General features: G+C 58.6%; 1 protein-coding gene across 1 annotated transcript in view; it reads left to right on the forward strand.

Annotated features, from left to right (window-relative positions):
- Window positions 1-203: 203 nt before the first annotated feature.
- The window catches only part of DGKA (diacylglycerol kinase alpha), a 33,938-nt gene continuing 9,129 nt past the window's right edge, over window positions 204-25,012 (forward strand). Inside the window, exons 1-17 of the mRNA XM_082299060.1 lie at window positions 204-306; window positions 1,445-1,497; window positions 1,612-1,720; window positions 4,861-4,941; window positions 7,146-7,195; window positions 10,036-10,110; window positions 10,622-10,741; window positions 14,144-14,261; window positions 16,371-16,459; window positions 17,304-17,423; window positions 18,347-18,445; window positions 19,175-19,258; window positions 19,616-19,689; window positions 20,890-20,964; window positions 21,051-21,136; window positions 21,724-21,813; window positions 22,984-23,144. Of these exons, the coding sequence (XP_082155186.1) occupies window positions 237-306; window positions 1,445-1,497; window positions 1,612-1,720; window positions 4,861-4,941; window positions 7,146-7,195; window positions 10,036-10,110; window positions 10,622-10,741; window positions 14,144-14,261; window positions 16,371-16,459; window positions 17,304-17,423; window positions 18,347-18,445; window positions 19,175-19,258; window positions 19,616-19,689; window positions 20,890-20,964; window positions 21,051-21,136; window positions 21,724-21,813; window positions 22,984-23,144 (1,554 nt within the window). The 5' untranslated portion in view covers window positions 204-236. The remainder of the gene's footprint in view (window positions 307-1,444; window positions 1,498-1,611; window positions 1,721-4,860; window positions 4,942-7,145; window positions 7,196-10,035; window positions 10,111-10,621; window positions 10,742-14,143; window positions 14,262-16,370; window positions 16,460-17,303; window positions 17,424-18,346; window positions 18,446-19,174; window positions 19,259-19,615; window positions 19,690-20,889; window positions 20,965-21,050; window positions 21,137-21,723; window positions 21,814-22,983; window positions 23,145-25,012) is intronic.

Raw genomic sequence — 25,012 nt, forward strand, 5'->3', positions numbered from 1 at the left:
TCCATCCCGTGTGCATCTGTCCACCCCTGTGTCCATCCCTGTGTCCATCTGTCCATCCTGTGCCCATCCCATGTCCATCTGGCCATCCTGTGTCCATCCCGTGTCCATCCTGTGTCCATCCCATGTCCATCTGTCCATCTATCCCGTGTCCATCTGTCCATTCCTGTGTCCATCCCGTGTCCATCTGTCCATCCCATGTCCATCTGTCCATCTGTCCATCCCGTGTCCCCCCAGCCATGGAGCCCCCCCAGCCCTGGGCCCCCCTGAGCCCCTCGGACTTCGCGGAGCTCCAAAAATACCTGGACTGTGAGTGGGGAGGGGTCTCACCTGGGGAGGGGTCTGGGTACACCTGGGGAGGGGTCTCAGATGTTGGGGAGGGGTCTCACACCTGGGGAGGGGTCTGGACACAGCTGGGGAGGGGTCTCATACCTGGGGAGGGGTCTCACATTTGGGGAGGGGTCTCTGCACACCTGGGGAGGGGTCTGGGCACCTGGGGAGGGGTCTCACATTTAGGAAGGGGTCTCAGATGATGGGGAGGGGTCTCATACCTGGGGAGGGGTCTGGGCACAGCTGGGGAGGGGTCTGCACACCTGGGGAGGGGTCTCACATTTGGGGAGGGGTCTCCTATATTGGGGAGGGGTCTGGGCACGCCTGGGGAGGGGTCTCACATTTGGGGAGGGGTCTCAGATGTTGGGGAGGGGTCTCCTATATTGGGGAGGGGTCTGGGCACACCTGGGGAGGGGTCTCACATTTGGGGAGGGGTCTCACATTTGGGGAGGGGTCTCAGATGTTGGGGAGGGGTCTCATACCTGGGGAGGGGTCTGGGCACACCTGGGGAGGGGTCTCACATTTGGGGAGGGGTCTCCTATATTGGGGAGGGGTCTCTGCACACCTGGGGAGGGGTCTGGGCACCTGGGGAGGGGTCTCAAATTTAGGGAGGGGTCTCAGATGTTGGGGAGGGGTCTCATACCTGGGGAGGGGTCTCAGATGTTGGGGAGGGGGTCTCACACCTGGGGAGGGGTCTCACATTTGGGGAGGGGTCTCCTTTATTGGGAAGGGGTCTCTGCACACCTGGGGAGGGGTCTCAGATATTGGGGAGGGGTCTGGGCACACCTGGGGAGGGGTCTCATACCTGGGGAGGGGTCTCAGATATTGGGGAGGGGTCTCTGCACACCTGGGGAGGGGTCTCACACCTGGGGAGGGGTCGCACATTTGGGGAGGGGTCTCCTATATTGGGAAGGGGTCTCTGCACACCTGGGGAGGGGTCTCAAATATTGAGGAGGGGTCTCAGATATTGGGGAGGGGTCTCAGATATTGAGGAGTGGTCTCTGCACACCTGGGGAGGGGTCTCAGATATTGGGGAGGGGTCTCACATATTGAGGAGGGGTCTCACATATTGAGGAGGGGTCTCACCGAAGCCCCCTCCCCAAATCCCCCCCCCCAGACAGCCCCCGCCGTGTCCAGGACGTCCTTCAGGATTTCTCCGACCTCCCCGAGGTGAGACCCCTCCCCAAATCCCCCCCAAACTCCTCCGGGACCCCTCCGGGACCCCTCCAATTTGGGGAGGGGGCTGCTCCAGCTGCGACCCCTCCCCAAATTCCCCCCCCCCAGAGCCTGGACTTCGAGGACTTCTCGCTGTTCCTGCGCCGCTTCCTGGGGGCCGAGGGGGTCCCGGGGGGGCTCCAGCGCCGCCTCTTCGGCTCCTTCCAGGGGCAAAATGGTGAGGAGGGGGCTCGGGGGGGCTTTTTGGGGTTATTTTGGGGAATTTTGGGATTTTTGGGGTTTTTTGGGGTTTTTTTTTGCGGTTTTTTTCCGAGTTTTTTCGAGTTTTTGGGAGGTTTTTTGGGGGTCTTGGGGGGCTCCAGCGCCGCCTCTTCGGCTCCTTCCAGGGGCAAAATGGTGAGGAGGGGGCTCGGGGGGGCTTTTTGGGGTTATTTTGGGGGGTTTGGGGGTTTTTTCGGGTTTTTTCGGGTTTTTTTTCGGGTTCTTTTCGGGTTTTTTGGGGTCCCGGGGGTGTTTTTGGGGTCCTGGGGGGGCTCCAGCGCCGCTTTTTCATCTCCTTCCTGAGGCAAAATGATGAGGAGGGGGCTCGGGGGGGCTTTTTGTGGGATTTGGGGTTTTTTGGGGATTTTTTGGGGGGTTTTTCCCGCTTTTTTCGGTTTTTTTGGGGGGGATTTTGGGGTTTTTTGGGGGTTTTTTTCCCCTTTTTTTCGGTTTTTTTTCGGGGTCTCAGAGGTGATTTTGGGGGTCCCGGGGGGCTCCAGCTCCGCCTCTTCGGCTCCTTCCAGGGTCAAAATGATGAGGAGGGGTCTCGGGGGGGCTTTTTGGGGTTGTTTTGGGGAATTTTGGGGTTTTTTGGGTGTTTTTTTTCCGTGTTTTTTTTGGGTTTTTTCGGGGTTATTTTTGGGATTTTTTTGGGGGTCCCGGGGGTGTTTTTGGGATGTCTCGGGGGGCTCCAGCGCCGCTTTTTCATCTCCTTCCTGAGGCAAAATGGTGAGGAGGGGGCTCGGGGGGGCTTTTTGGGGTTGGTTTGGGGGATTTTGGGTTTTTTTGGGTTTTTTGGGGGTTTTTGGGGGTTTTTTTTGGTTTTTTTTTCCCGAGTTTTTTCGAGTTTTTGGGAGGTTTTTTGGGGGTCTCGGGGGGCTCCAGCGCCGCCTCTTCGGCTCCTTCCAGGGGCAAAATGATGAGGAGGGGGTTCGGGGGGGCTTTTTGGGGTTATTTTGGGGGGTTTTGGGGATTTTTTCGGGTTTTTTCGGGTTTTTTTTCGGGTTCTTTTCGGGTTTTTTGGGGTCCCGGGGGTGTTTTTGGGGTCCTGGGGGGGCTCCAGCGCCGCTTTTTCATCTCCTTCCTGAGGCAAAATGATGAGGAGGGGGCTCGGGGGGGCTTTTTGTGGGATTTGGGGTTTTTTGGGGATTTTTTGGGGGGTTTTTCCCGCTTTTTTCGGTTTTTTTGGGGGGGATTTTGGGGTTTTGGGGGTTTTTTCCCCTTTTTTTCGGTTTTTTTTCGGGGTCTCAGAGGTGATTTTGGGGGTCCCGGGGGGCTCCAGCGCCGCCTCTTCGGCTCCTCCCAGGGGCAAAATGGTGAGGAGGGGGCTCGGGGGGGCTTTTTGGGGTTGTTTTGGGGAATTTTGGGTTTTTTTGGGATTTTTGGGATTTTTGGGATTTTTTCGGGTTTTTTTTCGGGTTCTTTTCGGGTTTTTGGGGGTCCCGGGGGTGTTTTTGGGGTCCTGGGGGGGCTCCAGCGCCGCTTTTTCATCTCCTTCCAGGGGCAAAATGGTGAGGAGGGGTCTCGGGGGGGCTTTTTGGGGTTGTTTTGGGGAATTTTGGGGTTTTTTGGGATTTTTGGGATTTTTGGGATTTTTTCGGTTTCTTTTCGGGTTTTTGGGGGTCCCGGGGGTGTTTTTGGGGTCCTTGGGGGCTCCAGCGCCGCTTTTTCATCTCCTTCCTGAGGCAAAATGGTGAGGAGGGGTCTCGGGGGGGCTTTTTGGGGTTGGTTTGGGGGATTTTGGGGGTTTTGGGGCTTTTTTGGGGGGGGTTTCCGAGTTTTTCGGGTTTTGGGGGGGGGTTTTGGAGTCCTGGGGGTGGTTTTGGGGGTCCCGATGTTGTTTTTGGGGGATTTTGGGGGGTCCCGGGTGAGTTTTTTCGGATCCTGGGCGATTCTTGGGGGTCCTGAGGTTGTTTTGGGGTCCCTGGTGTTGTTTTGGGGTTTTTTGGGGGGTCCCGAGTGCATTTTTGGGGGTCTCGCTGCTGGTTTGGGGTTTTTCTGGGGGGTTCCGGGTGGATTTTTGATGTCTCAGAGTCGGTTTTTGGGGTTTTCGGGGGTCCCGGGTGGGTTTTTTGGGGTCCCGAGTGTATTTTTGGGGTCCCGCCGTTGGCATTTGGGCTTTTTTGGGGTCCTGGGACTGGTTTTGGGTTTTTTTTGGGGGTCCCGAGTGTATTTTTGGGGTCCCGCCGTTGGCATTTGGGCTTTTTTGGGGTCCCGGAACTGGTTTTGGGGTTTTTTTGGGGGGGATCCCGGCTATATTTTTGGGGTCCCGGGTATTTTTTGGGGGGTCCCGCGTATATTTGTACCTTTATGTTATCCCTGTGTTGTTTTGGGTTTTTTTTTTTGCTATCCCGGGTGGGTTTTTTGGGGTCCTGAGTGTATTTTTGGGGTCCCGCCGTTGGCATTTGGGCTTTTTTGGGGTCCCGGGACTGGTTTTGGGGTTTTTTTGGGGGGATCCCTGTGTATTTTTGGGGTCCCGCGGTTGGAATCTGGGTTTTTTGGGGTCCCGGGACTGGTTTTGGGGTTTTTTTGGGGGGATCCCTGTGTATTTTTGGGGTCCCGCGGTTGGAATCTGGGCTTTTTTGGGGTCCCGGGACTGGTTTTGGGGTTTTTTTGGGGGGGTCCCGACTGTATTTTTGGGGTCCCGCCGTTGGCATTTGGGCTTTTTTGGGGTCCCGGGACTGGTTTTGGGGTTTTTTGGGGGGATCCCTGTGTATTTTTGGGGTCCCGCGGTTGGAATCTGGGTTGTTTTGGGGTCCCGGGACTGGTTTTGGGGTTTTTTGGGGGTCCCGAGTGTATTTTTGGGGTCCCGCCGTTGGCATTTGGGCTTTTTTGGGGTCCCGGGACTGGTTTTGGGGTTTTTTTGGGGATCCCGGCTATATTTTTGGGGTTCCGGGTATATTTTGGGGGGGGGGGGGGTCCCACGTGTATTTGTATTTTCAGGACATCCCTGTGTTGTTTTGGGCTGGGTTTTTTTGGGGGGGTGTATTTTTTGAGGTGCCGGGTGGGGTTTTTTGGGGTTGTGGGGATGCCGGGATTGGTTTTGGGGTGCATTTGGGGTTTTTTGGGGGGTCTCACGGTGTCCCCCCTCCCCAGGCAGTGGCCGCGTCAGCCTCAGCGACGTCTCCTGTGCCCTGGCGCTGCTGGAGCGGGGCCGGCCCGAGGACAAACTCGAGTGTGAGGGGGGATTTGGGGTTTTTTGGGGGGTCCCGGGGGAGTTTTGGGGGTCTCGGGGGGAATTTGAGGTTTTTTGGGGGGGTCTTGGGGTGATTTTGGGGGATCCCGGGGGGAATTTGGTTTTTTTTTCGGGGATCTTGGAGTGATTTGGGGGGATCTCGGGGGGAATTTGGAGTTTTTTTCGGGGTCCCAAGGGGAATTTGGGGTTTTTTTCGGGGATCTTGGGGTGATTTTGGGGGATCCCGGGGGGAATTTGGGGTTTTGGGGGGTCCCAAGGGGAATTTGGGGTTTTTTTCGGGGGTTTTGGGGTGATTTTGGGGGGTCCCGGGGGGAATTTGGGGTTTTTTCGGGGGTCTTGGGGTGATTCTGGGGGAATCCTGGAGGGAATTTGGGGTTTTTTCGGGGGTCTTGGGGTGATTCTGGGGGAATCCTGGAGGGAATTTGGGGTTTTTTTGGGGGGGGGAGGTGATTTTGGGGGATCTGGGGAGAATTTGGGGTTTTTCGGGGGGGTCTTGGGGTGATTTTGGGGGATGCCGGGGGGAATTTGGGGTTTTTTGGGGGGTGCCGGGGGAGTTTTGGGGGTCTCGGGGGGAATTTGGTTTTTTTCCGGGGTCTTGGGGTGATTTTGGGGGATGCCGGGGGGAATTTGGGTTTTTTTTCGGGGATCTTCGAGTGATTTTGGGGGATCTCGGGGGGAATTTGGGGTTTTGGGGGGTCCCAAGGGGAATTTGGGGTTTTTTTCGGGGGGTTTGGGGTGATTTTGGGGGGTCCCGGGGGGAATTTGGTTTTTTTTCGGGGGTCTTGGGGTGATTTTGGGGAAATCCTGGAGGGAATTTGGGGTTTTTTTGGGGGGGGGAGGTGATTTTGGGGGATCTGGGGAGAATTTGGGGTTTTTCGGGGGTTTTGGGGTGATTTTGGGGGATGCCGGGGGGAATTTGGGGTTTTTTTCGGGGATCTTGGGGTGATTTTGGGGGATCCCGGGGGGAATTTGGGGTTTTGGGGGGTCCCAAGGGGAATTTGAGGTTTTTTTCGGGGGTTTTGGGGTGATTTTGGGGGGTCCCGGGGGGAATTTGGTTTTTTTTCGGGGGTCTTGGGGTGATTTTGGGGAAATCCTGGAGGGAATTTGGGGGTTTTTTTGGGGGGGGAGGTGATTTTGGGGGATCTGGGGAGAATTTGGGGTTTTTCGGGGGTTTTGGGGTGATTTTGGGGGATGCCGGGGGGAATTTGGTTTTTTTTTCGGGGCTCTTGGAGTGATTTGGGGGGATCTCGGGGGGAATTTGGGGTTTTGGGGGGTCTCAAGGGGAATTTGGGGTTTTTTTCGGGGGTTTTGGGGTGATTTGGGGGGGTCCCGGGGGGAATTTGGGTTTTTTTCGGGGGTCTTGGGGTGATTTTGGGGGATCCCGGGGGGAATTTGGGGTTTTGGGGGGTCCCAAGGGGAATTTGGGGTTTTTTTCGGGGATCTTGGAGTGATTTTGGGGGGTCCCGGGGGGAATTTGGGTTTTTTTCGGGGGTCTTGGGGTGATTTTGGGGAAATCCTGGAGGGAATTTGGGGGTTTTTTTGGGGGGGGAGGTGATTTTGGGGGATCTGGGGAGAATTTGGGGTTTTTCGGGGGGGTCTTGGGGTGATTTTGGGGGATCCCGGGGGGAATTTGGTTTTTTTTCCGGGGATCTTGGAGTGATTTGGGGGGATCTCGGGGGGAATTTGGGGTTTTGGGGGGTCTCAAGGGGAATTTGGGTTTTTTTCGGGGGTTTTGGGGTGATTTTGGGGGAATCCCGGGGGGAATTTGGGTTTTTTTGGGGGGTGCCGGGGGAGTTTTGGGGGTCTCGGCGGGAATTTGGTTTTTTGGGGGGGATCTTGGGGTGATTTGGGGGGATCCTGGAGGGAATTTGGTGTTTTTCGAGGGGGTCTTGGGGTGATTTGGGTTTTTTTCGGGGGGTCTCGGGGGATTTTGGGGTGTCCCGAGGGATTTTTGGGGATCTTGGGGGGATCCCGAGGGGTTTTTGGGGGTCCCGAGGGGGTTCCCGGGGCTTTTTTTTGGGGATTCCGGGGAAGTTTTTGGGCAACTCAGGGGTGATTTTGGGGGATCCCGGCGGAGTTTTTTGGGGTCCCGAGGGTTTTTGGGGTCCCGAGGGTTTTTGGGGTCCCGAGGGGTTTTGGGGGGGGGTCCCGACCCTCTGTGTCCCCCCCCCCCGCCCCCCAAAAGTCGCCTTCAGACTCTACGACAAGGACGGGAACGGGGCCCTGGACAGCGCGGTGAGGGGGGATTTTGGGGGGATTTTGGGGGATTTTGGGGGATTTGGGGGAGATTTGGGGGGATTTTGGGGTTTGGGAGGGGATTTCGGGAAGTTTGGGGTGGGTTTTGGGGGGATTTTGGGGAGTTTGGGGTGGGTTCGGGGGGCTGGAGGCGTGGGGGGATTTGGGGCAGTTTAGAGAGGATTTGGAGGGGGTTTGGGGAGATTTAAGGGGGATTTGGTGGGATTTGGGGGCGTTTGGGGGGATTTGGGGAGGTTTAGAGGGGATTTGGGGGGGTCGGGAGGGATTTGGGGTGGATTTGGGGAGGTTTAGAGGGGATTTGGGGGCGTTTGGGGTGGATTTGGGGGTGTTTTGGGGAGGTTTAGGGGGTCTGTGGGATCGGGGGGACTCTCAGGGGTCTCTGTGGGATCAGGGGGGTCTCTATGGGATCGGGGGGGGCTCTGTAGGATCGGGGGGGGCTCTGTAGGATCGGGGGGGTCTCTATAGGATCGGGGGGGCTCTGTAGGATCGGGGGGGTCTCTATAGGATCGGGAGGGTCTCTGTAGGATCGGGGGGGTCTCTATAGGATCGGGGGGACTCTGTAGGATCGGGGGGCTCTGTGGGATCGGGGGGGCTCTATGGGATCGGGGGGGTCTCTGTAGGATCGGGGGGTCTCTATAGGATCGGGGGGGTCTCTATAGGATCGGGGGGTCTCTATAGGATCGGGGGGGGCTCTGTAGGATCGGGGGGGTCTCTGTAGGATCGGGGGGTCTCTATAGGATCGGGGGGGGGCTCTATAGGATCGGGGGGTCTCTGTAGGATCGGGGGGGGCTCTGTAGGATCGGGGGGGTCTCTATAGGATCGGGGGGGCTCTGTAGGATCGGGGGGGTCTCTATAGGATCGGGGGGGCTCTGTAGGATCGGGGGGGTCTCTATAGGATCGGGGGGGGCTCTGTAGGATCGGGGGGGTCTCTATAGGATCGGGGGGACTCTGTAGGATCGGGGGGGGCTCTGTAGGATCGGGGGGGGCTCTGTAGGATCGGGGGGGTCTCTATAGGATCGGGGGGTCTCTGTAGGATCGGGGGGGTCTCTATGGGATCGGGGGGGTCTCTGTAGGATCGGGGGGTCTCTATAGGATCGGGGGGGTCTCTATAGGATCGGGGGGTCTCTATAGGATCGGGGGGGTCTCTGTAGGATCGGGGGGGTCTCTGTAGGATCGGGGGGTCTCTGTAGGATCGGGGGGTCTCTATGGGATCGGGGGGGGTCTCTGTAGGATCGGGGGGTCTCTATAGGATCGGGGGGGTCTCTATAGGATCGGGGGGTCTCTATAGGATCGGGGGGGTCTCTGTAGGATCGGGGGGGTCTCTGTAGGATCGGGGGGTCTCTGTAGGATCGGGGGGTCTCTATGGGATCGGGGGGGGTCTCTGTAGGATCGGGGGGTCTCTATAGGATCGGGGGGGTCTCTGTGGGATCGGGGGGGGCTCTGTAGGATCGGGGGGGTCTCTGTAGGATCGGGGGGGTCTCTGTAGGATCGGGGGGGTCTCTCAGGGGTCTCTGTAGGATCGGGGGGGTCTCTCAGGGGTCTCTATGGGATCGGGGGGGTCTCTCAGGGGTCTCTATAGGATCGGGGGGGTCTCTATAGGATCGGGGGGTCTCTATAGGATCGGGGGGGTCTCTATAGGATCGGGGGGTCTCTATAGGATCGGGGGGGTCTCTCAGGGGTCTCTGTAGGATCGGGGGGGGTCTCCATAGGATCGGGGGGTCTCTCAGGGGTCTCTGTAGGATCGGGGGGGTCTCTCAGGGGTCTCTGTAGGATCGGGGGGGTCTCTCAGGGGTCTCTATGGGATCGGGGGGGTCTCTATAGGATCGGGGGGTCTCTATGGGATCGGGGGGTCTCTGTAGGATCGGGGGGGGTCTCTCAGGGGTCTCTATAGGATCGGGGGGGTCTCTGTAGGATCGGGGGGGTCTCTCAGGGGTCTCTGTAGGATCGGGGGGTCTCTATAGGATCGGGGGGGTCTCTATAGGATCGGGGGGGTCTCTCAGGGGTCTCTGTAGGATCGGGGGGTCTCTATAGGATCGGGGGGGTCTCTATAGGATCGGGGGGGTCTCTCAGGGGTCTCTATGGGATCGGGGGGGTCTCTATAGGATCGGGGGGTCTCTATGGGATCGGGGGGGTCTCTCAGGGGTCTCTGTAGGATCGGGGGGGTCTCTCAGGGGTCTCTATGGGATCGGGGGGGTCTCTATAGGATCGGGGGGGGTCTCTATGGGATCGGGGGGTCTCTATAGGATCGGGGGGGGTCTCTGTAGGATCGGGGGGGTCTCTGTAGGATCGGGGGGGTCTCTATAGGATCGGGGGGGGTCTCTGTAGGATCGGGGGGTCTCTGTAGGATCGGGGGGGTCTCTATAGGATCGGGGGGGTCTCTATGGGATCGGGGGGGTCTCTATAGGATCGGGGGGGTCTCTATGGGATCGGGGGGGGTCTCTGTAGGATCGGGGGGTCTCTATAGGATCGGGGGGGTCTCTGTAGGATCGGGGGGGGTCTCTATAGGATCGGGGGGGGCTCTGTAGGATCGGGGGGGTCTCTATAGGATCGGGGGGGGCTCTGTAGGATCGGGGGGACTCTGTAGGATCGGGGGGGTCTCTGTAGGATCGGGGGGGTCTCTATGGGATCGGGGGGGGCTCTATAGGATCGGGGGGGTCTCTGTAGGATCGGGGGGGCTCTATAGGATCGGGGGGGCTCTATAGGATCGGGTGGGTCACTATAGGATCGGGGGGTCTCTCAGGGGTCTCTGTAGGATCGGGGGGGTCTCTCAGGGGTCTCTATGGGATCGGGGGGGTCTCACTGCCCCCCTGACCCCACAGGAGCTCGATCGCATCGTCACCCAGATGATGAGGGTGGCCCAGTACCGGGACTGGGACGTCACCGAGCTCAGACCGGTAACGGGGGGGGGAAGAGATTTTTGGGGTCAGGGGGGTGGATTTTGGGGTGGATTTTGGGGTCAGGGGGTGGATTTTGGGGCGCAGGGGTTGGATTTTGGCGTGCGGGGAGTGGATTTTGGAGTGGATTTTGGGGTCGGGGGTGGATTTAGGGCCGGGGGATGTTTTTGGGGTGCGGGGGGTGGATTTTGGGGTCGGGGGATGTTTTTGGGGCCGGGGGGTGGATTTTGGGGCCGGGGGGTGGATTTTGGGGTGCAGGGGGTGGATTTTGGGGCCGGGGGGTGGATTTTGGGGCCGGGGGATGGATTTTGGGGCCGGGGGGTGGATTTTGGGGTGCGGGGGGTGTTTTTAGGGCCGGCGGATGGATTTTGGGGCCGGGGGGTGGATTTTGGGGTGCGGGGGGTGTTTTTAGGGCCGAGGGGTGGATTTTGGGGTGCGGGGGGTGGATTTTGGCGCCGGGGGGGGGTCCCCGGAGCTGGGAGGTTGCCCGAAATTCCCGTTTTTCCCGCAGATCCTACAGGAGATGATGCGGGACGTGGACCGGGACGGCAGCGGGACGGTGACGCTGCGGGAGTGGCTGCGGGGCGGCGGCACCAGCGCGCCCCTGCTCGCCCTGCTGGGGCTCGACGGGGTCCGTGCGAGCTCGGGGGCACTTTTGGGGTCGCTTTGGGGTCGGGGGCACTTTTGGGGTCGCTTTGGGGTCGGGGGCACTTTTGGGGTCGCTTTGGGGTCGCTTTGGGGTCGGGGGAGGCACTTTTGGGGTCGCTTTGGGGTCGGGGGCACTTTTGGGGTCGCTTTGGGGTCGGGGGAGGCACTTTTGGGGTCGCTTTGGGGTCGCTTTGGGGTCGGTTTGGGGCACTTTTGGGGTCGCTTTGGGGTCGGGGGGCACTTTTGGGGTCGCTTTGGGGTCGGGGGAGGCACTTTTGGGGTCGGTTTCGGGTCGGGGGGCACTTTTGGGGTCGCTTTGGGGTCGGGGGAGGCACTTTTGGGGTCGCTTTGGGGTCGGGGGAGGCACTTTTGGGGTCGGTTTCGGGTCGGGGTCACTTTTGGGGTCGCTTTGGGGTCGGGGGCACTTTTGGGGTCGCTTTGGGGTCGCTTTGGGGTCGGGGGCACTTTTGGGGTCACTTTGGGGTCGGGGGAGGCACTTTTGGGGTCGCTTTGGGGTCGCTTTGGGGTCGGGGACACTTTTGGGGTCGCTTTGGGGTCGGTTTGGGGTCGGGGGCACTTTTGGGGTCGCTTTGGGGTCGCTTTGGGGTCGGGGGAGGCACTTTTGGGGTCACTTTGGGGTCGGGGGAGGCACTTTTGGGGTCGCTTTGGGGTCGGGGGAGGCACTTTTGGGGTCGGGGGGCACTTCGGGGTCGCTTTGGGGTCAGGAGCGTCCCCAGGGGTCAGGGGGTCAGTTTGGGGTCTCTCCGGGGTCAGTTTGGGGTCATTTTGTGGTCGGGGGGCACTTCGGGGTCACTGTGGGGTCGGGGGCACTTTTGGGGTCGGGGGTCAGTTTGGGGTCGCTTTGGGGTCGGGGGCACTTTTGGGGTCGCTCAGGGGTCGGGGGCACTTTTGGGGTCGCTTTGGGGTCGGTTTGGGGTCGGGGGCACTTTTGGGGTCGCTTTGGGGTCGGGGGGCACTTTTGGGGTCGCTTTGGGGTCGGGGGCACTTTTGGGGTCGCTTTGGGGTCGGGGGGCACTTTTGGGGTCGCTTTGGGGTCGGGGGCACTTTTGGGGTCGCTTTGGGGTCGCTTTGGGGTCGGGGGAGGCACTTTTGGGGTCGCTTTGGGGTCGGGGGAGGCACTTTTGGGGTCGCTTTGGGGTCGGTTTGGGGTCGCTTTGGGGTCGCTCAGGGGTCGCTTTGGGGTCGGGGGCACTTTTGGGGTCGCTTTGGGGTCGCTTTGGGGTCGGGGGCACTTTTGGGGTCGCTTTGGGGTCGGTTTGGGGTCGGGGGCACTTTTGGGGTCGCTTTGGGGTCGGGGGGCACTTTTGGGGTCGCTTTGGGGTCGCTTTGGGGTCGGGGGCACTTTTGGGGTCGCTTTGGGGTCGCTTTGGGGTCGGGGGAGGCACTTTTGGGGTCGCTTTGGGGTCGGGGGAGGCACTTTTGGGGTCGCTTTGGGGTCGGTTTGGGGTCGCTTTGGGGTCGCTCAGGGGTCGCTTTGGGGTCGGGGGCACTTTTGGGGTCGCTTTGGGGTCGGGGGCACTTTTGGGGTCGCTTTGGGGTCGCTTTGGGGTCGCTCAGGGGTCGCTTTGGGGTCGGGGGCACTTTTGGGGTCGCTTTGGGGTCGGGGGCACTTTTGGGGTCGCTTTGGGGTCGCTTTGGGGTCGGGGGCACTTTTGGGGTCGCTTTGGGGTCGGTTTGGGGTCGGAGGGCACTTCGGGGTCGCTTTGGGGTCAGGAGTGTCCCCAGGGATCGGGGGGTCATTTTGGGGTCGGGGGGCACTTTGGGGTCTCTCGGGGGTCGGTTTGGGGTCGGGGGCACTTTTGGGGTCGCTCTGGGGTCGCTCTGGGGTCGCTTTGGGGTCGCTTTGGGGTTGGGGCGCACTCTGGGGTTGCTCTGGGGTCGGTTTGGGGTCAGGAGCGTCCCCAGGGGTCAGTGGGTCAGTTTGGGGTCGGTTTGGGGTCGGGGGCACTTTTGGGGTCGCTCAGGGGTCATTTTGGGGTCGGGGGGTCAGTTTGGGGTCGGGGGGCACTTTTGGGGTCGGTTTGGGGTCGGTTTGGGGTTGGTTTGGGGTCAGGGGCAGTTTGGGGTCAGTTTGGGGTCGGGGTCAGTTTGGGGTCAGTTTGGGGTCGCTTTGGGGTCGCTTTGGGGTCGGGGGGCAGTTTGGGGTCACTGTGGGGTCGGGGGGCACTTTTGGGGTCACTCTGGGGTCGGTTTGGGGTCAGTTTGGGTCAGTTTGGGTCGGTTTGGGTCGGTTTGGGGTCAGTTTGGGGTCGGTTTGGGTCAGTTTGGGGTCAGTTTGGGTCAGTTTGGGGTTGGTTTGGGGTTGGTTTGGGTCGGTTTGGGTCAGTTTGGGTCAGTTTGGGTCAGTTTGGGGTCGGTTTGGGTCGGTTTGGGTCGGTTTGGGTCAGTTTGGGGTCAGTTTGGGGTCGGTTTGGGTCGGTTTGGGTCAGTTTGGGGTCGGTTTGGGTCAGTTTGGGGTCGGTTTGGGTCGGTTTGGGTCAGTTTGGGGTCGGTTTGGGTCAGTTTGGGTCGGTTTGGGTCGGTTTGGGTCAGTTTGGGGTCAGTTTGGGGTCGGTTTGGGGTTGGTTTGGGTCGGTTTGGCTCAGTTTGGGTCGGTTTGGGGTCGGTTTGGGTCAGTTTGGGTCAGTTTGGGTCAGTTTGGGGTCGATTTGGGGTTGGTTTGGGGTCGGTTTGGGTCGGTTTGGGTCGGTTTGGGTCGGTTTGGGGTCGGTTTGGGTCGGTTTGGGGTTGGTTTGGGTCGGTTTGGGTCGGTTTGGGGTCAGTTGGGTCAGTTTGGGGTTGGTTTGGGTCAGTTTGGGGTTGGTTTGGGGTCGGTTTGGGTCAGTTTGGTGTCGGTTTGGGTTGGTTTGGGTCAGTTTGGGTCAGTTTGGGGTCGTTTTGGGTCGTTTTGGGTCAGTTTGGGTCAGTTTGGGGTCGGTTTGGCTCAGTTTGGGTCGGTTTGGGTCGGTTTGGGGTGGTTTTTGTTCCCCTGTAGGATCTAGAGGAGGACGGGCGGTCGGTTTGGGTCGGTTTGGGTCGGTTTGGGTCAGTTTGGGTCAGTTTGGGTTGGTTTGGGTCAGTTTGGGGTCAGTTTGGGGTGGTTTGGGTCATTTTGGGGTGGTTTTTGTTCCCCTGTAGGATCTAGAGGAGGACGGGCGGTCGGTTTGGGTCAGTTTGGGTTGGTTTGGGTCAGTTTGGGGTCAGTTTGGGGTGGTTTGGGTCATTTTGGGGTGGTTTTTGTTCCCCTGTAGGATCTAGAGGAGGACGGGCGGTCGGTTTGGGTCAGTTTGGGTCGGTTTGGGTCAGTTTGGGTCGATTTGGGGTTGGTTTGGGGTCGGTTTGGGGTGGTTTGGGTCAGTTTGGGGTGGTTTTTGTTCCCCTGTAGGATCTGGAGGAGGACGGGCGGCACCGCTGGGCGCTGGCGCAGTTCTCGCGCCCCGCGTTCTGTGGGGTCTGCGAGGGGCTCCTGGTGGGGCTGCGGAAACAGGGCCTGAGGTGTTCCCGTGAGTGTGGGGTCGGGAATTCCATGGGATCGGGATTGGGATCGGGAATGGCTGCAGGAACAGGGCCTGAGGTGTTCCCGTGAGTGTGGGGTCGGGAATTCCATGGGATCGGGATTGGGATCGGGAATGGCTGCGGAAACAGGGCCTGAGGTGTTCCCGTGAGTGTGGGGTCAGGAATTCCATGGGATCAGGATTGGGATCAGGATCGGGAATGGCTGCAGGAACAGGGCCTGAGGTGTTCTGGAAGGAGTTTGGGATCGGGATCGGGAATTCCGTGGGGTTGGGAACGGAGATTGGGTGCGGAAACAGGGAGTGAGGGGTTCCTGTAGGGATTGGGATGGGGACGGAGACGGAGACAGTGACAGTGACAGTGCCACAGTGACAGCGACAGTGACAGTGACAGTGACAGTGCCACCCTCTCAGTGTGCAGGGTGACACAGTGACAGTGCCACAGTGCCAGTGACACCGTGACAGTGACAGTGACAGTGACACAGGGACAGTGACAGTGACAGTGCCACCCTCTCAGTGTGCAGGGTGACACAGTGATGGTGACAGTGACACAGTGACAGTGACAGTGACAGTGACAGTGACACAGGGACAGTGACAGTGACAGTGACAGTGACAGTGACACCGTGACACAGGGACAGTGACAGTGACACAGTGACACAGTGACAGTGACACAGTGACAGTGACAGTGACACCGTGACAGTGACAGTGACAGTGACAGTGACACAGTGACAGTGCCACAGTGACAGTGACAGTGACACCGTGACAGTGACACAGTGACAGTGACAGTGCCACAGTGACAGTGACACAGTGACAGTGACAGTGGCACCGTGACACAGTGACAGTGACACAGTGACAGTGACACAGTGCCACAGTGACAGTTACAGTGCCACAGTGACAGTGACAGTGACACAGTGACAGTGACACCGTGACAGTGACAGTGACAGTGACAGTGACACAGTGACAGTGACACAGTGACAGTGACAGTGACACAGTGACACAGTGACAGTGACAGTGGCACCGTGACACAGTGACAGTGACACAGTGACAGTGACACAGTGACACCGTGACAGTTACAGTGCCACAGTGACAGTGACAGTGACACAGTGACAGTGACAGTGCCACAGTGACAGTGCCACAGTGACAGTGACAGTGACACAGTGACAGTGACAGTGACAGTGCCACAGTGACAGTGACACAGTGACACAGTGACACAGTGACAGTGACAGTGACAGTGACAGTGCCACAGTGACAGTGACACAGTGACACAGTGACAGTGACAGTGACAGTGACAGTGACACAGTGACAGTGACAGTGACAGTGACAGTGACAGTGACAGTGACAGTGACACAGTGACACAGTGACAGTGACAGTGCCACAGTGACAGTGATAGTGACAGTGACAGTGACACAGTGACACAGTGACAGTGACAGTGCCACAGTGACAGTGATAGTGACAGTGACAGTGACACAGTGACACAGTGACACAGTGACACAGTGACAGTGACAGTGACAGTGCCACAGTGACAGTGACACAGTGACACAGTGACAGTGACAGTGACAGTGACACAGTGACAGTGCCACAGTGACAGTGACAGTGACACAGTGACAGTGACAGTGCCACAGTGACACAGTGACAGTGACACAGTGACAGTGACAGTGACAGTGACAGTGCCACAGTGACACAGTGACAGTGACACAGTGACAGTGACAGTGACAGTGACAGTGACACCGTGACACAGTGACAGTGACAGTGCCACAGTGACAGTGACACAGTGACAGTGACAGTGACAGTGACAGTGACACCGTGACACAGTGACAGTGACAGTGACAGTGCCACAGTGACAGTGACAGTGACACCGTGACAGTGACAGTGACAGTGACACAGTGACAGTGACAGTGACAGTGCCACAGTGACACAGTGACAGTGACAGTGACAGTGACAGTGACAATGACACAGTGACAGTGACACAGTGACAGTGCCACAGTGACAGTGACAGGGACAGTGACACAGTGACAGTGACACAGTGACAGTGACACAGTGACAGTGACAGTGACAGTGACAGTGACAGTGACAGTGACAGTGACAGTGCCACCCTCTCAGTGTGCAGGGTCACCGTCCACGAGCGCTGCTCCGGCCGTGCCCCCCCCGCCTGCATCAGCACCTACGCCAAGAACCGCCGGGAGGCGGCCGTGAGTGTCCGAGTGTCCATCTGAGTGTCCATCTGAGTGTCCATCTGAGTGTCCATCTGAGTGTCCAAGTGTCCATCTGAGTGTCCACCCCAGTGTCCATCTGAGTGTCCATCTGAGTGTCCATCTGAGTGTCTGAGTGTCCAAGTGTCCATCTGAGTATCCGAGTGTCCATCTGAGTGTCCATCTGAGTGTCCAAGTATCCATCTGTCCATCTGAGTATCCATCTGAGTGTCCATCCCAGTGTCCATCTGAGTGTCCAAGTGTCCATCTGAATGTCCGAGTGTCCATCCGAGTGTCCGTGTCCATCTGTCCATCTGTGTGTCCATCTGTGTCCATCCAAGTGTCCATCTGTGTCCATCTGTCCATCTGAGTGCCCATCTGTGTGTCCATCCATCCATCCATCCGTCCATCCGTCTGTCCATCCGTCCACCTGTCTGTCCCACATGGGGGGTGCCAGGGGTGGCCCAGAGGTGACAGAGGTGACCCAAGGGTGGCCCAGAGGTGACCCAGGGGTAGCAGAGGTGACCCAGAAGTGACCCAGGGGTGACCCAGAGGTGACCCAGGGGTGGCAGAGGTGACCCAGAGGTGACCCAGGGGTGGCCCAGAGGTGACAGAGGTGACCCAGAAGTGACCCAGGGGTGACCCAGGGGTGACAGAGGTGACCCAGGGGTGACAGAGGTGACCCAGAGGTGACCCAGGGGTGGCCCAGAGGTGACCCACGGGTGGCAGAGGTGGCCCAGAGGTGACCCAGGGGTGATAGAGGTGACCCAGGGGTGGCAGAGGTGACCCAGAAGTGACCCAGGGGTGACCCAGGGGTGACAGAGGTGTCCCCATGTCCCCGCAGGAGCAGTGCCACGTCTGGGTGCGCGGTGGCCGTGACGGTGCCCGCTGCTGGCACTGCCAGCGCCGCGTCCGGAGCTTCCAGAGCCTGGCCGGGCTCAGCTGCGTCTGGTGCCACCGCACGGTGGGGACACCTCTGGGGACACCTCTGGGGACACCTCTGGGGACACCTCTGGGGACACCAGGGGACACTGACACCGCCCACCGCTGGCCACAGAGCCACAAGGGGGGACGGCCCCAGCCCCGGGGTGGCCCTGTCCCCGTGGTGTCCCCAATAGCCAGGGTGTCCCCATCCCTGTCCCCATCCCCATCCCTGTCCCTGTCCCTGTGGTGTCCCCAATAGCCCGGGTGTCCCCAATCCCTGTCCCCATCCCTGTCCCTGTCCCCAATTCCTGTCCCCAATCCCTGTCCCCATCCCCATCCCTGTCCCTGTCCCCAATCCCTGTCCCTGTCCCCGTGGTGTCCCCAATAGCCAGGGTGTCCCCATCCCTGTCCCCATCCCCATCCCTGTCCCTGTCCCTGTGGTGTCCCCAATAGCCAGGGTGTCCCCAATCCCTGTCCCCATCCCTGTCCCTGTCCCCAATTCCTGTCCCCAATCCCTGTCCCCATCCCTGTCCCTGTCCCCATCCCTGTCCCCGTCCCTGTCCCTGTCCCCATCCCTGTCCCCAGTCCCTGTTCCCATCCCTGTCCCTGTCCCCATCTCTGTCCCCAATTCCTGTCCCCATCCCTGTCCCTGTGGTGTCCCCAGGTCCACGACGAGTGCCAGCCCCTGGTGTCCCCATCCCTGTCCCCAATCCCTGTCCCTGTCCCCAGGTCCATGACAAGCACCCGCCCCTCGTGTCCCTGTGATGTCCCTGTCCCCATCCCCGTCCCCAATCCCTGTCCCTGTCCCAATCCCAATCCCTGTCCCCAATTCCCGTCCCCAGGTCCATGACGAGTGCCAGCCCCTCGTGTCCCTGTCCCTGTCCCCAATCCCTGTCCCTGTCCCCAATCCCTGTCCCTGTCCCAATCCCAATCCCTGTCCCCAATCCCTGTCCCTGTCCCCAGGTCCATGACGAGTGCCAGCCCCTGGTGTCCCCCGCCTGTGACTGCGGGGACCTGCGGGACCATGTCCTGCCCCCGGCCTGCATCTGCCCCGTGCTGCTGGTCAGGGGAGCCGGGGGGGGGTCCTGGAGGGGTCTCAGGGGGTCCCGAGGGGGTCCTGGGGCTCTTCTGAGGGGTCCTGGCAGGGTCCTGGGGATCCTGGGGGGTGCTGGGGGGTCCTAAGGGGTTCTTGGGGGGGGTTCTGGGAGGCTCTGGGAGAGTCCCAGGGGGTTCTTGGGGGTCTCAAGGGGTTCTTGGGGGTGTTCCGGGGGGTCCGGAGGGGTCCTGGAGGGGTCCCAGGGGGTTCTGGGTGATCCTAAAGGGTTCTGAGGGGTTCCCGGGGGGGGTCCTGGGGGGGGGTTCTGGGGGGTTCCAGGAGGTCCTGGGGAATCTTGGGGGGCCTTGGAGAGGTGAAGGGGGGTTCTTGGGGGTTCTTAGAGGGTCCCGAGGGTGTCCCGGGGGGTCTCGGGAGGTCCTGAGGGGTCCTGGGGGGGGGGGTTCGGGGGGGTCCTAAGGGGTTCTTGGGGGTCTTGGGGGTTCTTAGAGGGTTCCGGGGGGGTCTCAGGAGAGTCTGAGGGGTCCTGGGGGGTCTTGGGGGTTCTTGGGGGTCTCCGGCACGTCCTGGAAGGGTTAAAGGGAGAATCTTGGGGGGGCTCCCAGGAGGGTCCTGGGGGTTCTGGGGGTTCTTAGGGGGCCCCGGGGGTGTCCTGGGGGGGTCCCGGGGGATCCCGGGTGTCCCCGGAGGTGTCCCCCAGTCCCCGCTGACCCGAGGGGGGGTCCCGGCGGCTGCAGGAGCGCCAGGACAGCTCGAGGGACAGCGAGGGGACACCGGAGGCACCCCCGGCCTTCGCCACCCCCGAGGGACAGGCGCTGCGGGTCAGCGGCCCCCCCGCCTGAACCGGCTCCCTCCGTGTCCCCTCGTGGCCCCGTGTCCCCTCCCGTGTCCCCCGGTGTCCCCTCCCTGTCCCCGTGGCCCCTCCGTGTCCCCCGGTGTCACCCCGTGGCCCCTCCCGTGTCCCCTCCCGTGTCCCCCGGTGTCCCCTCCCTGTCCCCGTATCCCCTCCGTGTCCCCTCACCCCGTGTCCCCTCCCATGTCCCCGCTTGTCCCCCCCGTGTCCCCCCCGGTGTCCCCTCACGTCCCCCCCGGTGTCCCCTCACCCCGTGTCCCCCCCGTGCCCCCCCCGGTGTCCCCTCACATCCCCCCGGTGTCCCCTCACCCCGTGTCCCCCCCAGGTGACCCCGCTGCCCAACACCCACCCCCTGCTCGTGTTCGTCAACCCCAAGAGCGGCGGGAAACAGGGAGAGAGGTTTGGGGTGATCGGGATGGGGAAACAGGGAGAGAGGTTTGGGGTGATCGGGATGGGGAAACAGGGAGAGAGGTTTGGGGTGATCGGGATGGGGATCGGGGTCGGGATCAGAGTCGGGATGGGGATCGGGGTCGGGATTGGGGTGGGGATCGGGATTGGGATGGGGATCCGGGTCGGGGTCGGGGTCGGGATGGGGTTCGGGGATCGGGGTCGGGATCGGGGTCAGGATCGGGGTCGGGATTGGGGTGGGGATCGGGGTCGGGATGGGGATCGGGGTCGGGATTGGGGTTGGGATTGGGGTTGGGATCGGGGTCGGGATCGGGGATCGGGGTTGGGATCGGGGTCGGGATCGGGGATCGGGGTCAGGATCGGGGTCAGGATCGGGGTCGGGATCGGGATCGGGGATCGGGATCAGGGTCGGGATGGGGATCGGGATCGGGGTTGGGATGGGGGTCGGGATTGGGATGGGGATCGGGGTCGGGATGGGGATCCGGGTCGGGGTCGGGGTCGGGATGGGGATCGGGGTCGGGATCGGGGTCGGGATGGGGATCGGGATTGGGATGGGGATCGGGGTCGGGATGGGGATCGGGGTCGGGAGCCGGGATCGAGGTCGGGATCGGGATGGGGATCGGGGTCGGGAGCCGGGATCGAGGTCGGGGTCGGGATGGAGATCGGGATCGGGGATCGAGGTCGGGATGGGGATCGGGGTCGGGATCGGGGTCAGGATCGGGGTCGGGATGGGGATCGGGGTCGGGATCGGGGTTGGGATCAGGGTCGGGATCGGGATCGGGATGGGGACAGGGACAGGATGGGGACGGGGACAGGATGGGGTGGGATTGAATGGGGACAAGGATTGGGGTCGGGATCAGGAACGGGATCGGGATCAGGGACGGGATGGGATCGAGATCGGAATTGGGATGGGATGGGACAAGGATGGGGTGGGAGGGGATTGGGATGGAAACAGGGATGGGATGGGACCGATGGGATGGGATCGGGATCGGGCTCGGGGTCGGGACTGGGAGCAGGGACAGCGACAGGATGGGATTGGGGTTGGAATGGGATGGGAGCAGGGACACGGTGGTGACCAGGACACGGCCACACCCCATTTCCTCACGGTGGGGAGGGGGCGGCCACTGACGCCCCCCAAAACCCCTGATCCCAAATCCCTTTTTCCCCCCCATTTCCCCCCATTTTTCCCAGGGTTCTCCGCAAGTTCCAGTTCCTGCTGAACCCCCGCCAGGTTTACAACCTGCAGGAGGGGGGTCCCATGCGGGGGTGAGGGGGGGTCCCCGATATTCCCGGGGGGGTCCCTGATATTCCCGGGGTGACCCCAACCCCTTTTTTTCCCCCCCCTCCCCCAGCCTCAATTTTTTCCGGGAAGTTCCCAATTTTCGGGTCCTGGTGTGCGGCGGGGATGGCACCGTGGGCTGGGTGCTGGATGCCATCGGTGGGTGCTGGTCCCCAAGAAATCCCCCTTAATCCCCCCCAAAAAACCCCCCCAAAAACCCCCCCAAATTCCTTCCAAAATCCCCCCCAAAATCCGCAAAAAATCCTCCCCAAACATCTCCCAAATTCCCCCAAAAATCCCCCCGAAAAATCGCCCAAATCCCTTAAATTCCCCTCAAAAAATGCCCCCCCAAAAAGCCCCCAAATTCCCCAAAAAATCCCAACTCCCCCCCCTAAAAATCCCTCAGTGAATCCCCCCAAAAATCCCCCCAATTCCCCTCCAAAATTTCCCCCCCAAAATCCGTCAAATTTCCCGAAAAAAATCCCCGAAAAAATCTTCCAAAAATCCCTCAAATTGCCCCCAAAAAATCCCCCGAATTCCCAGAAAAATCCCACCCAAAAATCCCCAAAATTCCCATTTTTCCACAGATAAATCCAACCTTCCCTAGCGCCCTTCAGGACACCCCAGGACCCCCCAAAATCCCCCAGACCCCACCAGAACCCCCCCAGGACACTCCTTCACCTCCCCTTTGCCCTTCCCCGACCCCCAAACCCCCCCAAAATCCCCAAATTCCCGTTTTTCCGCAGATAAATCGAAGCTCCCGCAGCGCCCCCCCGTGGCCGTGCTGCCGCTGGGCACCGGCAATGACCTGGCCCGGAGCCTGCGCTGGGGGGGCGGTGAGCGGGGACAGACTGGGACAAACTGGGGAGAAACTGGGGATAGACTGCGGAGAAACTGGGGATAGACTGGGGACAGATTGGGGAGAGACTGGGGATAAACTGGGGATAAACTGGGGAGAGACTGGGGACAGATTGGGGATAAACTGGGGACAGACTGGGGATAAACTGGGGATAAACTGGGGACAAACCGGGGCGAAACTGGGGATAAACTGGGGACAAACTGGGGACAGACTGGGGATAAACTGGGGATAAACTGGGGACAGACTGGGGACAAACCGGGGCGAAACTGGGGGCAAACTGGGGACAGACTGGGGATAGACTGCGGAGAAACTGGGGATAAACTGGGGACAGATTGGGGAGAGACTGGGGATAAACTGGGGATAAACTGGGGACAAACTGGGGATAAACTGGGGAGAGACTGGGGATAAACTGGGGATAAACTGGGGATAAACTGGGGACAAACTGGGGATAAACTGGGGACAGACTGGGGAGAGACTGGGGATAAACTGGGGATAAACTGGGGACAGACTGGGACAGACTGGGGATAAAGTGGGGATAAAGTGGGGACAGACTGGGGCAAACTGGGAATAAACCGGGGACAGACTGGGGGTAAACTGGGGACAAACTGGGGATAAACTGAGGATAAACTGGGAGAAACTGGGGAGAGACTGGGGATAAACCGGGGCGAAACTGGGGGCAAACTGGGGGCAAACTGGGGACAGACTGGGGATAAACTGGGAGAAACTGGGGAGAAACTGGGGATAGACTGGGGACAGACTGGGGACAGACTGGGGACAGACTGGGGACAGATTGGGGATAAACTGGGAATAAAGTGGGGATAAACTGGGATAAACTGGGGATAAACTGGGGACAGACTGGCTATAAACTGGGGATAAACTGGGAGAAACTGGGGATAAACTGGGGACAAACTGGAGACAGTTTTGGGACAGTTTTGGGACAGTTTTGGGACAGATTTGGGACAAATTTGGGACCATTTGGGGCCACCTTGGGCACAATGATGATTTTGGGGCCAGAGGAGCCTTTCTGGGGTCTCCCCATCCCATCCCACACCCCATTCCCCCCCTTGGCCGTGCTGCCCGTGGGACCGGGGCTGATTTTGGGGTGAATTTGGGGGTTTTTGGGGGTCCTGAGCCCGTTCCCGGCCAGGCTACGCCGGGGAGGAGCTGGCGAAGGTGCTGCGGGCACTGGAGGGTGGCATCGTGGTCAGCATGGACAGGTGGGCACTGCAGGTGACCCCCCAGGACCCGGCGGCCGAGGGCGACCCGGTGCCCTACGGGATCATCAATAATTATTTCTCGGTCGGGGTGGTGAGTGTCAAAAAAAAAAAAAAAAATCCCAAAATTCTGAGGGGAAAAAAAAAAAATCGGAAATTTTGAGAAAAAAAAAACCCTGGTCTGAAAATTCGCAAATTGGACGAAAAAGTCTGCCGTGAAAAATCTGCGAATTCCCTGAAAAAATCTGCCCTGAAAATCCCCAAATTCCCCCTGGAAAAATCAGATATTCTGAGAAAAAATCTGCCTTGAAACTCTGCAAATTTGATGAAAAAATCTGCCCTGAAAATCTGCAAATTCTCAGAAAAATCCACCCTGAAAATCCCCAAATTCCCCCTGAAGAAATCACCACATTTGACGAAAAAATCTGCCCTGAAAATCCCCAAATTCTCAGAAAAATCCACCCTGAAAATCCCCAAATTCTCAGAAAAAATCTGCCCTGAAAATCCCCAAATTCCCCCTGGAAAAATCAGAAATTCTGAGAAAAAATCTGGTCTGAAAAATCAGCAAATTCGACGAAAAAATCTGCTGTGAGAAATCTGGGAATTCACTGAAAAATCTGCTTTGGAAATTTGGAAATTCCCTGAAAAATCTGCCCTGAAAATCCCCAAATTCCCCCTGGAAAAATCAGAAATTCTGAGAAAAAATCTGCCTTGAAACTCTGCAAATTTGATGAAAAAATCTGCCCTGAAAATCTGCAAATTCTCAGAAAAATCCACCCTGAAAATCCCCAAATTCCCCCTGAAGAAATCACCAAATTTGACGAAAAAATCTGCCCTGAAAATCCCCAAATTCTCAGAAAAATCCACCCTGAAAATCCCCAAATTCTCAGAAAAAATCTGCCCTGAAAATCCCCAAATTCCCCCTGGAAAAATCAGAAATTCTGAGAAAAAATCTGCCTTGAAACTCCGCAAATTTGATGAAAAAATCTGCCCTGAAAATCTGCAAATTCTCAGAAAAATCCACCCTGAAAATCCCCAAATTCCCCCTGAAGAAATCACCAAATTTGACGAAAAAATCTGCCCTGAAAATCCCCAAATTCTCAGAAAAATCCACCCTGAACATCCCCAAATTCTCAGAAAAAATCTGCCCTGAAAATCCCCAAATTCCCCCTGGAAAAATCAGAAATTCTGAGAAAAAATCTGGTCTGAAAAATCAGCAAATTCGACGAAAAAATCTGCTGTGAAAAATCTGGGAATTCACTGAAAAATCTGCTTTGGAAATTTGGAAATTCCCTGAAAAATCTGCCCTGAAAATCCCCAAATTCCCCCTGGAAAAATCAGAAATTCTGAGAAAAAATCTGCCTTGAAACTCCGCAAATTTGATGAAAAAATCTGCCCTGAAAATCTGCAAATTCTCAGAAAAAATCCGCCCTGAAAATCCCCAAATTCTCAGAAAAAATCTGCCCCAAAAATCCCCAAATTCCCAAAAAAAATCATCCCCAAAATCCGCCAAATTCCCCAAAAAATCCCTCAATAAACACCCCCCAATTCCCCAAATCCCCTCCAAAAATCCCCTAAAAATTCCCCTAAAATCCCCCAAAATCTAAAAAAATCCCCCCAAAAATCCCCTAAAATCCCCCCAAAATCCCCCTAAAATCCCCTAAAAAATCCCCAAAAAACCCCCAAAAATCCCCCAAAAAATCCCCAAAAATCCCAAAAAAAACCCCTAAAATCCCCCAAAAATCCCCCAAAAATCCCAAAAAAATCCCCTAAAGTCCCCCACAAATCCCCAAAAAATCCCCTGAAAAATCCCCTAAAAAATCCCCTAAAATCCCCCAAAAAACCCCCCAAATCCCTCAAAAAATTCCTTAAAAAAACCAAAAAAACCCAAAAAATCTCCCCAAATTCTGCTGAAAAATCCCCCCAAAAATTCCCCCTAAAAAAAAAAATCCCAAAAATCCC

This window comes from Coloeus monedula (genome assembly GCF_965178545.1).
Source record: "Coloeus monedula genome assembly, chromosome: 30".
NCBI lineage: Eukaryota > Metazoa > Chordata > Aves > Passeriformes > Corvidae > Coloeus > Coloeus monedula.